Source organism: Acipenser ruthenus, chromosome 1, assembly GCF_902713425.1.
Source record: "Acipenser ruthenus chromosome 1, fAciRut3.2 maternal haplotype, whole genome shotgun sequence".
NCBI lineage: Eukaryota > Metazoa > Chordata > Actinopteri > Acipenseriformes > Acipenseridae > Acipenser > Acipenser ruthenus.
The window spans coordinates 78,908,290-78,922,692 of NC_081189.1; the positions used below are offsets into that span (position 1 = coordinate 78,908,290).

The 14,403-nt window shown below is 38.9% G+C and overlaps 1 protein-coding gene across 5 annotated transcripts in view; it reads right to left on the reverse strand.

The window, feature by feature from the left end:
- kdm4c (lysine (K)-specific demethylase 4C) overlaps positions 1 to 14,403 on the reverse strand; it is a 221,347-nt gene that overhangs the window by 151,412 nt on the left and 55,532 nt on the right. For all 5 annotated transcript variants that reach the window (XM_059030251.1, XM_059030246.1, XM_059030260.1 and 2 more), the window contains one exon: positions 12,669 to 12,718. In XM_059030251.1, coding sequence (XP_058886234.1) covers positions 12,669 to 12,718 — 50 coding nt within the window. The remainder of the gene's footprint in view (positions 1 to 12,668; positions 12,719 to 14,403) is intronic.

Here is a 14,403-nt window from a genome sequence, read left to right on the forward strand (position 1 = left end):
TCACATACATGGACTGTGTGGGAAACCATTGGCCTCCATGTCAGTCATTAAATACTATGACTGTCCACTGTTTGTGACATTCTCAACACAGAACGAGACCCTGTCCAGGTTTTTTTTTCATGTGTTTAATTCCAAGCTCAAAACTCCTCACTTTATAAATCTGCTTAAATGGCTTTTGTATTTTTGTATTTTGCTGGAATTAGGCATTTTAAAACATCATTTAGAAACATCAGAAGCACATGTCAATAAAGCACAGATATACTTAAGTGATTTTGTTGTTTTATAAAGATTGTTTGTTAAACTACCAGAAATTTTGTATTTTCGTCTTTGTCATACTTAGTGACAAATGTTCACTAAATGCTGTATTTAACATGTTTTCTTGAATTCTGTACTGGGTAAACAACGAGAAGTGTTAAATCGGTAAAAATAATTCACTCTTTAGCACGAGAAACTGTGGATTATTTTTCATACCGATTCAACGCTAGAGTTGTTTATGCCACTAAAAACATTTCTTCATAATTGATACTTGTTCCATAACGAGATTCAATTGATTGTTAATTTGGTAATTGGATTTGGTTTTTGCTCCTTTGTTACGCTTAGTTCAAACAGTTAAAATGTTTCTCTCTCAAGTTGCAGCAATGTTGTCATGAGTGTCTGTTGTAAGTGAAGATATTAGCGAGCACTAAGTTTCAGATGAGAACATGAAAGTGGCATTAGAAAAATACAAATGCAAAAAACATAGTGAACCAGGAACGGAGAGGAAAGTTATTGATCGTCACGCCAAACCTAAAACAGATAAAAACCTAAATATTGTTGCAAGCGATCACTTTTCGAGAAGTATGTAAGTGGGTTGTAAGATTGTTTGAACAATGGTTAAAGCCAGGAACGAAATGCAAAAGCTGAGTTTAAATCTAACGTCCGTGTAATTGTAATTACAAAGTGATGAGGTAGTTGCTTTTGTTACTGAAAAAAACGTAGTTCTTGCTGTTTAAACGAGGAATGAAAAACGACATCTCCCAGAATGCCATAGCTATCCAAGAACACCGATTGACTGGCAATCAGTTAAACTAAAGGTCCTTTCACACTGAGCGCGTCGCGTCAAGGTGTCAAAGTCTGGTGTAAAATATTTATTTTAGAATACAATACATCCTATGGAGGCATTCACACTGGTGTCGCATAAAACCAACGGCGTCAAAAATAGACCTTGTCTTATTTTTCTGTGCGCGTCGGGCGTAAATTTGTCTCTCTAACCAATCACACTCCAGCTCTCACCCCCTCGTCGGTATGAAAAAATAAAAAAGGCCAACAAGATGCTCGGATATATTGTATAGGAGGCTGTGTGGTCCAGTGCTTAAAGAAATGGGGCTGTAACCAGGAGGTTCCCGGTTCAAATCCCAGCTCACTCACTGACTCACTGTGTGACCCTGAGCAAATCACTTAACCTCCTTGTGCTCCGTCTTTTGGGTGAGACGTTGTTGTAAGTGTCTCTGCAGCTAACGCATAGTTCACACACCCTAGTCTCTGTAAGTCGCCTTGGATAAAGGCGTCTGCTAAATAAACAAATAATAATAATAATAATAACACAGAGATCGGCCTAATGAAAACGAGTGATTTAAAACAGTAGATATTGCCGAAATGAAAAGTTTCCTTAAAGATAATGGAAACAAATAGAGCTACAGTAAAGAAAAGAAGAAAACTCTTTCAAGGATTTTTAACAGCAACACAAAATGAGACCTGACATGTTAAAAAAAATACCTCCATCTGAATTAAATGAATACAAGTATAAACAATGTATCTAATCTTGTTTATGTATATTTTACATTATTTCACTTTAGGACAACCAGTAAATACATAAATGTCCAGTCATCAAAATGCTTACTAGTGTACTTATTTGTGGAGAACGGCATGAGTATAGAGACCTGTGTTTCAAAGACCCACAGTATCTTTAAACTGAATAGTTGTATAAAGTTTCGTTTTTTTAAGATTAACAACCGTAGCCTACATATTAAAAATATGCAATACACTAATGGTTCTGTTCTGGTTAAAGTGCTTTAGCGAACCACAAGTAAAGTACTATACTGTTGGTTGTTTTATTTATTTTTCACACGTCTTGTGACTCAGATGTAGTTAAAAACCGATGGAAGAGCTTGCGGGACCAGTTTTCTCGAGAGAAAAAAAAGGAGCAAAAACAAAGAGTGGGCAGGAAGTAAGAAAAAATAAAACCATGGAAATACATGCTGCATATGCAGTTTGTGGAGCAGCATTTGGAAATGAAAAGGTAGAGAAATGTAAACAGTCAGCAGTAGTGTAATTATCATTATTATTATTATTATTATTATTATTATTATTATTATTATTATTATTATTATTATTATTATTATGATGATGATGATGATGAATGATAATCCGATATTTTTTCTGATTTGCTCTGCTCTTTTATTTATTTGTTTTAACTATGGCTGTTTAGGTTTTTATTTTAAGGGACAGTACTCCATCATACACATGAACGAGTAGTAATTAATAAGTATATTATTTAATAATAATACATCTCGACTTCTTGTGCATCACAGGTTTGCCGTTTCTTGCGTTCTAATTATTTGAACACCTTTGGTGTGAAAGCAACTTGACGGCGTCAAAACACGCTTTGATGCGACGCGCTCAGTGTGAAAAGACCTTAATACACCTGTTTGTAATTTAACAAGCCAGGCAGGTATAAAAGGACAGGTTTCAAAGCTGTCTGTAGGAAGGTAAGGAAATGTGTATAGACCTGAATGCAGTGTACGTTAAAACAAAGTATATTAAATCTGTGATTTGTGTGTATTTAAAGTCAGTAAACTGGATCAGCATCTGACTAAAGTTAGGGATCCTTTTAGTTAGCACTCCAGAACATGCGCTAATGTTTATTTTTGTTTTGTACTGTTTGTTAAAAGATGTCGTGTTCACACGGGAAAAGTGATACTGTGGAAAAATAAACATAAAGGGCCTAGGTACCGACTTGTTTAATCCCACCCTTTGTTGTCGAGCGTGCTTTATCCACCAAATACGTGTTAGAAACCCAGAAGCTTTGTCACAATTTGTAATTACGAACAAAAAAAGTTTTATATTGTCAATGTATAATTGTATTACCCTATTTTCAGCAAACAATATGAAATGCTAAACTGAAATCGCAAGCCTTTTTTTCGTTACATTTGAAATGTGTAATACTAATTAACTAATTGTTGCATAATAAAATGGTATTCACTTTTCTGTTAAATTGCTCTGACTCACTGTGGTTTTGTTAACAAATCCAGTTAGGTGGATTCGTAGAACTAACTGTGGATTTGTTAATCAACAATATATCTGCCCCGCACTCCCCTTCTCTTCAAAGCCACTCTGCCACTTTTAGTTAGTAGATTCATAGAATTAATCAATCAATCAAAAGATCAAAGGATGATGTCACAGAAATGCTTTAACTTATATTAAGTGTAGGGTGCCAATACTTTTGTTTGTGAATGTAAATAATCTCAGGTGTGTCTAATTAAGCTCACAATTAAAATTGGAATGGCTCAAACTTATATGCACATGCAATCTCTTCAACACAGTCCTAGTGCCACACAACAAGCAGATCATTCTGTTGTATTCAGTTTCTATTACACCGTGGCTTATTCTCTCCCGAAGGCATCATGGAAGACACATTACTGCTAAGTACTTTTGCGAAAACATTAAACACTGTAGATAATAACAATTACAGGTAAAGCTCCTGGCCAAAAGATTAAAGTATTCCAATTTCATTTTTTTTAGTTTTTACATTATTTGTTATGTATTAGTTCTTAAGGACTAGCCCAGAAGCTAAGTCTCATCCAATTTATTAAAGAATATACTTAATGAGTCACAGGAATTTGAATGCATTTTCAACCATTTCTTTTACTTTTCATTTTACCTTAGCACTACTTTTAAATTTTATCTTACTTTGCACAATCAGCAATTATCTAGAACACTGCTTATTAGGGATGTGGAGAATATGGAGATTTAAGCTTTAAGACAAACTGAAATGCTCTATAATAGCAGCACAATTAACACCCCATTATGTACTCCCATATAACTACATACAGTCAATTTGAGTACACTGCTATATTCACATAACATTAAAAAAACACTATAAAATGCTGAAGATAAAAGCTTACAATAAATTCCCAGAAAATATTGGTATTAAGGTCAATTATGGGACCAACAAGATGTGGCCTTAAAGTTGAACACCAGGAGTGGCCCTAATGAAGTCACTTGGCTATGGACATGATATGTAGCCGTCTAATATATTCTTATTACTGTTTCTTCTGTCATCACATCCCGGTGACTTTTTAAAACTCACAAGCTCTGTGGTGTCTCCTGAAGTATAGCTGGTACAACATAGTGTAATCATTAACCTATTCCCATGCAACATTCTGCCGTGGACGACGTAAGAAATGTCAGTAGGAAAAAAAAAACACATACAAAAGGTCACAGGGTTGCTTAAAACTTCTAAGTTGTAAAAAGTCACAAGGATGTAATGTAAAAAATGACTGATGCAGAAAATCACATACAATGTAATTGTAAACAACAAGAAAGCATCAGACCAACACCAAGTTGCTCTTTAAATTATTATTGTCATCAACAGGTGAAATCAAGACTATAGAAATGTTGTCCTTTTCACTAACTTAATAATTCTGAGACAGGAACTAAATCACGACGTAAAGCATGTTCCCATATGATAAATGCACAAGCATACTTTATCGTTCAAAATACTGAAATACTTTTATGGGGACGCAACTATTCTGTTAACCGTTTCTAAATGCAGTATTAGTATTTTATACTGTTTCGATCATTTGATATAAATCAGTTTACACAAAGTAGTTCAAAGCATATATAGCATGGGCCAGATAGCACAGACGGCTGGAACCAGGTGAGAACAAAGCTACACAAATAAATACAGGACTTTGGTGCAGTACTACAAGATTTGTTTAATGCATCTTTTGCTCTGAAATATACCATGACTGGTTAAACCTCCTTGAATGTAGCCAAAACGGCCAAGTGAAAAAAATAGCTCCCAAAACACATGCAGTCTTATAACAAGTCTTATTCATAAATGCCAAATCATTATGTCTAACCCACTCTGCAATCTACTGAGGGTGTTTCAGTCTGACTTTAAGTAGAAGCCACTTGCTTGAAAGACATCCGTAAGTAAAGTTTCAGATTCAGATTAATCGCCTTGCTTGAAATCTACATTACAGTTACGCCTACACAAAATTGAAAAAAGGAAGAAAAAAAATCCTCAGATAAGACACCAGCTGAAGGAGGATATCAAACTGCAGCCGTTATTAGATGCGAGTCTGATGTCTTTTAGATACAACATTTGTAGGTGCCACAGTCAATCAAGATTACAATGGGAACGGAAGATGAAAGCAGTCAACCATAAAGAGCAAGTGTGATAATTATAATGTGGGGACAAGATAATGGAAAATAGCCTGGCTTTTTGTATAAATTAATGTATCAACTCCTGACTGACTTAGACAACCTACAATCTGTGGTCAAATTTATAGAACCCAAATCAACTTGTTTGACGGAGGTGATTTAATTATTGTAAAACCTTTGCAGAAAAAAAAGATATATATATATATATATATATATATATATATATATATATATATATATTATTTTACATTCTGTCTTTGGGACAAACAATGTTTCGCAAACTTCAAATGATCAATCAAGTGATCAAGTGATCAAGTTTAATATACAATGCCTATAGAAAGTCTACACCCCCTTTCAAAATGTTCACCTTTTGTTGCCTTATAGCCTGGAATTAAAATGCATTAAAATAGTTTTTTTTTTTCATTTATCTACATATCCAACTGTGACAGGATGACTGGGCGGTGACGTCAGGCAGAAGCAGGAAGGTAAACACACACCAGGCAAATTATTATTATTATTATTATTATTATTATTTATTTCTTAGCAGACGCCCTTATCCAGGGCGACTTACAATCGCAAGCAAATACAAATACATTCAAGTGTTACAATATAAGTCATACAATAAGAACAAGAAATACAATAATTCTCAAGTGTGACAAACCACAATTCAATAATACAGCAGATAATAGTGAAAGTTACATCAGGATATGATTAAGTAGTGATAGTTACATCAGGATATGATTAAGTACAAAATACTACAGATTAAACACTTGGCAGATTACAATATTCTGAGGTACAGGATTAAATGCAGTAAAATAGGGGGCAGATAAGAGCAAAATAAAGCATATTTAAATGAAGGGTGATAGTGTCCCAGGATACAACAGAGGAGTTCTACAGGTGCTGTTTGAAGAGGTGAGTCTTAAGGAGGTGCCGGAATGTGGTCAGGGACTGGGCAGTCCTGACATCTGTAGGAAGGTTGTTCCACCACTGCGGAGCAAGGGTGGAGAAGGAGCGGGCTCGGGAGGCAGGGGAGCGTAGCGGAGGTAGAGCCAGTCTTCTAGTGCAGGCGGAGCGGAGAGGTCGAGTGGGGGTGTAGGGAGAGATGAGGGTCTGGAGGTAGCTGGGTGCAGTCTGATCAAGGCATCTGTAGGCTAGTACAAGAGTCTTGAACTGGATGCGAGCGGTGATCGGGAGCCAGTGGAGCGAGCGGAGTAGTGGAGTAGCGTGGGCGAAGCGAGGTAGAGAGAACACCAGGCGAGCAGCAGAGTTCTGGATGAGCTGGAGCGGACGGGTGGCGGACGCAGGGAGGCCAGCCAGGAGGGAGTTGCAGTAGTCTAGGCGGGAGAGTACCAGGGCCTGGACCAGGAGCTGGGTAGCATAGTTGGTGAGGAAGGGTCGGATTCTTCGGATGTTGCTCAGGAAGAATCTGCAAGTGCGTGCCAGAGTGGAGTTGTGCTGGGAATAAGAGAGGCAGGGGTCCAGGGTGACTCCAAGGTTCTTAGCTGAGGAAGAGGGAGAGAGTGTGGTAGATTCCAGAGGAACAGAGATGGAGAGATCAGAGGAGGGGGGAGGAGGGAAAGAAAAGGAGGTCAGATTTAGAGAGGTTGAGTTTGAGGTGATGCGAGTGCATCCAGGAGGAAATAGCAGACAGACAGGTAGAGATACGGGAGGAGATGGTGGAGTCAGAGGTGGGGAAGGAGAGGAAAATCTGAGCATCATCAGCATAGAAATGGTATGAGAAACCATAGGATGCGATGAGGGGGCCCAGGGAGCGGGTGTAGAGAGAGAACAGGAGAGGACCCAAGACTGACCCTTGGGGGACTCCAGTTAAGAGAGGGTGAGGTGTGGAGTTTGCTCCACGCCAGGTTACCTGGTAAGTGCGGTTGGAGAGGTAGGAGGAGAACCAGGCCAGAGCAGTGCCAGAGATCCCCAGGTCAGCAAGAGATGATAGTAGAATAGAGTGATCAACAGTGTCAAAGGCAGCAGAGAGGTCGAGGAGAATTAGGACAGAGGAGAGAGAGGCAGCTCGGGCACATTTAAGTGAGTTGGTGACAGACAGGAGGGCGGTTTCAGTAGAGTGAGCAGAGCGGAAGCCAGATTGGAGAGGGTCAAGCAGAGAGTGGTTGGACAGGAAAGCAGAGAGCTGGCGGTGTACAGTCCGCTCGAGGGTTTTGGAGAGGAAGGGTAGGAGGGAGACAGGACGGTAGCTCTGGAGGGAGGTGGGGTCGAAGGTAAGTTTTTTGAGGAGGGGAGTGATAGAGGCTTTTTTGAAGGCAGAGGGGAAGATACCAGAAAGTAGAGAGGTGTTGAGGAGGGAGGAGATGAAGGGGAGTAGAGCAGGAGCAGCAGCTTGAAAGAGGTGAGTCACATGTGCACACACCTCAAACGGAAGGTGGTTTCTGATAAACCAGTATTTGTTTTGCTGCAATGACTGGCGGCATATTAAAGTAAATGACGCGGCGCTTCTTTTTATTTTTAAATAACAAAAATAAAATAAATATTTAAACAAAAACACTGTGCTCACAGAGCAAAAATAAAACAGTAAACAAAAATAATCACGAACACAAAATATATAAAACACAGGTCAAGCTGGGCAGATTGCCTTCACTGTTCCTATGTTTAATTTTAGTTAAGTTTTTTCTGTCACTCCTCTCACTCCGCTCTCTACGCTCCTCTCGTACACCCACACGAGCTGGTAATCTGCAGGCTTTTTATATCGTGGCTGAGGGGTTTAACTAGCTAGCAATTATTCTATTACCCCTCGGCCACAATCTGCACAAGTTTTTCAATTACTGTGGATGGGGTTTCCCATCCACGCTACTAACCAAAATAAACATCCGGCTACGCCATCATATTTACAAAAACAATAAATAAATACAAAAACAATACCCACGACGCTTTGCCGTCATATTTATAATAAATAAATCATAAAACAAAACAAATACAAAACACACTGCACAGGGGCGGAGGGGGACCCCATTCTAAAATAAAATAAACAAATCAATGTACAGGGCTGCTCGCCCTGTTACACCAATCCACAACTTCCAAGTGAAAAAAAAATTCTAGAAATTTGTAGAAAATTAATTAAAAATAAAAACTGAAATAGCTTGGTTGGATAAGTGTCCACCCCCCTTGCAATAGCAATCCTAAATTAGCTTAGGTGTAACCAATCGCCTTCAAAGTTATACACCAAATTAAGTGGCCTCCACCTGTGTTAAATTGTAGTGTTTCACATGATTCCAGGATAAATTCAGCAGTTCCTGTAGGTTCCCTCTGCTGGGTAGTGCATTTCAAAGCAAAGCCTCAACCATGAGCACCAAGTCGCTTTCAAAAGAACTCCGGGACAAAGTTGTTGAAAGGCACAGATCAGGGGATGGGTATAAAAAAATATCAAAGGCCTTGAATATCCCTTGGAGCACAGTCAAGACTATTATGAAGAAGTGGAAGGTGTATGGCACCACCAAGACCCTGCCTAGATCAGACCGTCCCTCCAAACTGGATGACCGAGCAAGAAGGAGACTGATCAGAGAGGCTACAAAGAAGCCAATGGCTTTTATGGCCAAGACTGGTCAAAGTGTGCATGTGACAACAATATCCCAAGCACTCCACAAATCTGGCCTGTATGGTAGGGTGGCAAGAAGGAAGCCATTACTCAAGAAAGCCCACCTTGAATCCCATTTGAAGTATGCAAAAAAACACTCAGGAGGTTCTGTAGCCATGTGGCAAAAACTTTTGTGGTCTGACGAAACTAAAATGGAACTTTTTGGCCTAACTGCAAAGTGTTATGTTTGGTGCAAACCCAACACAGCACATCACTCAAAGAACACCATCCCTACTGTGAAGCATGGTGGTGGCAACATCATGTTATGGGGATGTTTCTCATCGGCAGGGACTGGGGCACTTGTCAGGATAGAAGGGAAAATGAATGGAGCAAAGTACAGAGAAGTCCTTGAGGAAAACCTGCTGCCCTCTGCAAGAAAGCTGAAACTGGGACGGAAGTTCACCTTTCAGCATGACAATGACCCAAAGCACACAGACAAAGCTACACTGGAGTGGCTAAAGAACAAAAAGGTAAATGTTCTTGCGTGGCCCAGTCAGAGCTCCGACCTAAATCCAATCGAAAATTTGTGGCATGACTTGTAGATTGCTGTCCATCAACGCTCCCCAAGGAACTTGACAGAGCTTGAACAGTTTTGTAAAGAAGAACGTTCAAAAATTGCCAAATCTAGGTGTGCAAAGTTGGTAGGGACCTAGCCCAACAGACTCACAGCTGTAATTGCTGCCAAAGGTGCTTCCACCAAGTATTAACTCGGGGGGTGGAGGCTTATCCAATTATGATCTTTCAGTTTTGTATTTTTAATACATAATATTATGTATAACGTATGCATAGCGCAATTTGCCGGGAGTGGCCGACAATTTGCGAGATCCTGCCATGTTCGGAATGATGCGCCAAGCACAAAACCAGGTTTTGCGAGGCACAAAATAATGCTTTTAAAACGCAAGCCTTAATTCCACGCACATCACTCCAGCACTCACTCATCCAATCACTGAAGTGAAATGCAGGCGTTTTCCGAGGTACTACAACAATGGAAAACACCCAGCGATCATACAAGGTTCCGTCCACATCTATATAATGATTATATTCAAAAGAACGATTGTGAGAGCAGCATCACTGGTTTTAATACATGTTCTTTCAGACTGAAAAAAAACTAATCACTTTCCCAAGCATGTGTTCTTGGTTGTGAAAGAATAACTCCCAAAATAGAATCAAGAGTACAGCACGGTATCACAGTACATATATATTATATTATTATTATTATATTATATTAATTTAGCAGACGCCTTTATCCAAGGTGACTTACAGAGACTAGGGTGTGTGAGCTATGCATCAGCTGCAGAGTCACTTACAATTACGTCTCACCCAAAAGACGGAGCACAAGAAGGTTAAGTGACTTGCTCAGGGTCACACAATAAGTCAGTGGCTGAGGTGGGATTTGAACCGGGGACCTCCTGGTTACAAGCCCTTTTCTTTAACCACTGGACCAAACAGCCTCCTATACCGTCGGTATATAACATAGACCGAGCCGGCAGATACTAAACAACTACCTGTATATGTGGGCATGCAACTTCGGGGGTACCAATGCTACCAATGTGTGATGCACTTTGATTCTGCATTGCATGTGCAGGTTACATTTGAGTGTAGACTCGTGTTGGGAATATTGGTATGTACTGTACATCTATGATAGCTGCTTGGCAGGGTATTGTTAACAGTCCATTGTCGTGTAGTATTCCAATTCTGCGCATTGACAGCTCTTGTGCATTTCAAAATATTGGTAATGAATGCGCAGGTGGTTGCGAGGCATAAACACATTTTGCGAATTGAGCAAAAAACTGCTATTTTCCAACTTTGTGTAACTGTTTTGTGCCGTGTTGGAAAATATAATTTTTTTTGCGAGGCACAAAAAGGGGATTGTGCATTTCTTCGAATATCTGGGCATACAGTGCAATAGCAATAGCAATAGGAATCTGTGGCGGGGTGCCCTGCCCCTGTGCACATTTTTGTATTTTATGTTGTCTGTTATATGTATTATTGTAGTGGTGCACAGAGCGTGGGTTATGTAGCACAGGTGATGTAAAATGTATATTTGTATTTAAGTACAGGGATTGCACAATCACTTAATGTGCAGATTAAAGTGGGTAAGATCAAAGACTGTGCCGAGATTCAATTGAATGATTGATTAGCAAATCGAATCTCGGTACAGCTGCAGAGCAAGTGTTTGACACACACAGGTTTGGGTAATGTGATGTTTGAAACTAAATATTTATAGCCTATAAAAATACTAAAACAGAAATCTATCCAAACAATGCATTATGTTTATTATCTTAAAACACTACTGAAAACTGTTTATAGCATTAATATAAATTACAAAACATAAAGCTTTTACTAAAGGTCCAAAAGGCATTTCACATGTATATCAAAATGTAGCATATGTTCTCTGTTCTCTCGTCTAATAAGACTTCAATTGTGTGCTCACTGTCCATCCTAACAAGCAACACTGTCCTGGACATGACTTTACAAGGATCAGCAAGCAGACACTTCCAATACAAGTTTTGTCTTGGGGTCAGTGAAGTTATGACTACACATTTTCAGCACTTAAAGGACATGATAAATGTGTTACAATAAGTTTCCTGTTGGACACCTCTGAGTTGTCCCCATTTATAAACTGAATCAGATTTTTTCATTAATATAAACTGGTTCCTTTATGTCTGACAGACTGGAGATTATATAAAGTAATAGAGAAGACTCAGCCTTTCATATCTTTGGAATTACCTCATCAGTTAGATATAGCGCATAGCAATTCACTGTGAACACATTTAAATCTGTTCCAATTTAAATTTAATCAACAAATGACAGGTATTGATACATTTAATTTGGTTTCATAAGAAACTACTTTGAAATTATTTAAATCCTTTTTTTTTAATCTTTTACAGACTTTAAACCGTTACATGAACGTATTTAAGATCCAGGTACTGAAGATCAAGTTTAAATCAAAGCTATTTCTCTCATTGGCATTCATTAACTTTCTAGATGTTAGTCACTTGTGAGATTAATTACTTCTTCTATATCACTCATTCAACTACTGAAAAACAAAAGCAATACAGCTTGCCTTGCTGTTGATGTTTAGTGTTAAAGAGCTCACCATATAGCTAGATAGGCTTAAGCTTAAAATCTCAGGAATTCTAATTGTATGAACATCAACTGGGTAAATGTCAGCTGGCTAGTGTAGTCAATGGTACTCAGAAACCAGTTTAGAAGAAAATGTTTTCTGGTAAACTGAAATAAACAGGTCTCTCGAAAGACAGCAAATCATATGAGGACCATATTATTGCAACAACACTATTTATAATAAGCCAAGAATAACACATTTAGTTATAGTTTGTATGACCACCAAATCTGAATTAGTTTTATATTAATAAACAGACACAAAGCCATCTGGGACATAACGACAAAACACAAAAATGCAACCACATTATAACTAAACACTAATTAAATGGGTGACTCAATTTGTAAAAAGCACAACCATAAAGGTGAATCCACGTAAGCTTGTTCTGAGCTTTACTGCGGGACACTGCATTGGCCTTTGTGCTGTGGCGACACTCGAACTGGGTAAAAAATGGACTGAAAATTTATTTAAAAAAATGTATTAGGAAAAATAGCATTCAAAATACCAATGGATTACCTGCAGCTAGTCGTTCAAGCCTTTTGCCATGCACTGGGGGGACTGCGTACCTGAAAAACAAAAGTGTGGTTTATTATACTTCACACTGCATATAACTTGCACTATCACAGGCGCACTGACACATTTATACATAGAGGGTAATTACAATCAGTGATTGTAAAGATTACATTCTTCAAGAAGAATGCCTGTTACATGAGATAAATGGTGAAGTTAGTACAATAACATTAATAGGTGTCAGCTACAGGGAACTGTATGGAATTGGCTCATATCACAAAAAAGGGACATTGTTTTTTTTTTTTTTTTTTTCTTTCTTAATCCAACAACATTCTGAACATTTTTAATATGCCGCCAGTCATTGCAGCAAAACAAATACTGGTTTATCAGAAACCACCTTCCGTTTGAGGTGTGTGCACATGTGACTTCATTGTAAAGCATTATTTGGTGGAAAAAAACAAGAATAAGTCATCAGGGAAGGCAAAAATATGTATATTTATGTCTTTACTGTACTATAGTTTTAGTGCAGCAAAAAATAATCTTCTCTTCTGAAAAATATAAGACAGCTACAGTAACTGCCAAGACAATCTTCCCACACGGAACAACGTCTTGTTATCTCACAGAGGGCAAATGAAATTCAGAGAATACTTACTGAAACACTCAAAGATTAAAGAGAGTGGGGTTATGAATACAAAAGCTTCGTACTGACCAGGAAAAAGTATATGACAAAACCCAACTAAGATCCTAATCTAAAGTGAAACACCTGAGTAACTAACATCAAGGACTACGACAAAGTTTGTAATTCAACAGTTGCACTCAAAACTTTCAATTCAGTATGTATGTCTTTGGGTGTTCAGTGCCAACAGTTCTGGCAAGTCATTAAAAATGTCTATCTTAGGGTCCCCGAGTGGCTCATCCAGTTAAAGCGCTGCCGCTGGGAGCGCAGGATGTGTCTGGGCTGTCCAAAGAGGCCGAATTTTGCTGGGCACTCCGAAGGGGACGTCACATTGGCCCTGATGCTCCCGGGGTGGGGGATGAGAAACTGCCAGGGATTCCTTCTCCTCATCGCACAACAGGAAACCCTTCTGGCCAGACACCAAGCATATTCAGAGTGGATAAAAAGAGGGCTGATCTCTGTTCTCTGGGATCGGAAGTCCGCCCACATCTGCTCTGGATTGCTCGGCGTAAAAGCGATTCTGGCTTTAGGCTTGTGAGATCGGAGGATGCTCACATGCCCCCAGAACGTCTGTGTTGTGTGGGGACTTGCTGCGGTGAGGAGAAAAAACATAATTGGACATTCCAAATTGGGGGGAAAAAAATAATAATTGGTCACTCTAAATTAAAAAAAAAAAAAAAAAATGTCTACCTTGCCGAATAGCGTATAATATAGTTGAAACATCAAACACATCATTTTCTGACTCAATACCCAATGCAACACTAACAAGTTGTCCAAAGTCTGCCACAGTTGAATTGCTATAAAGATCCTACTATGCACTGGAATTGCCTGACCAAAGCACCATGTTACTGGATGTTCCGCTGATGCACTATCCATGCACTATTATTATTATTATTATTTGTTTATTTAGCAGACGCCTTTATCCAAGGCGACTTACAGAGACTAGGGTGTGTCAACTATGCATCAGCTGCAGAGTCACTTACAATTACGTCTCACCCGAAAGACAGAGCACCAGGAGGTTAAGTGACTTGCTCAAGGTCACACAATGAGTCAATGGCTGAGGTG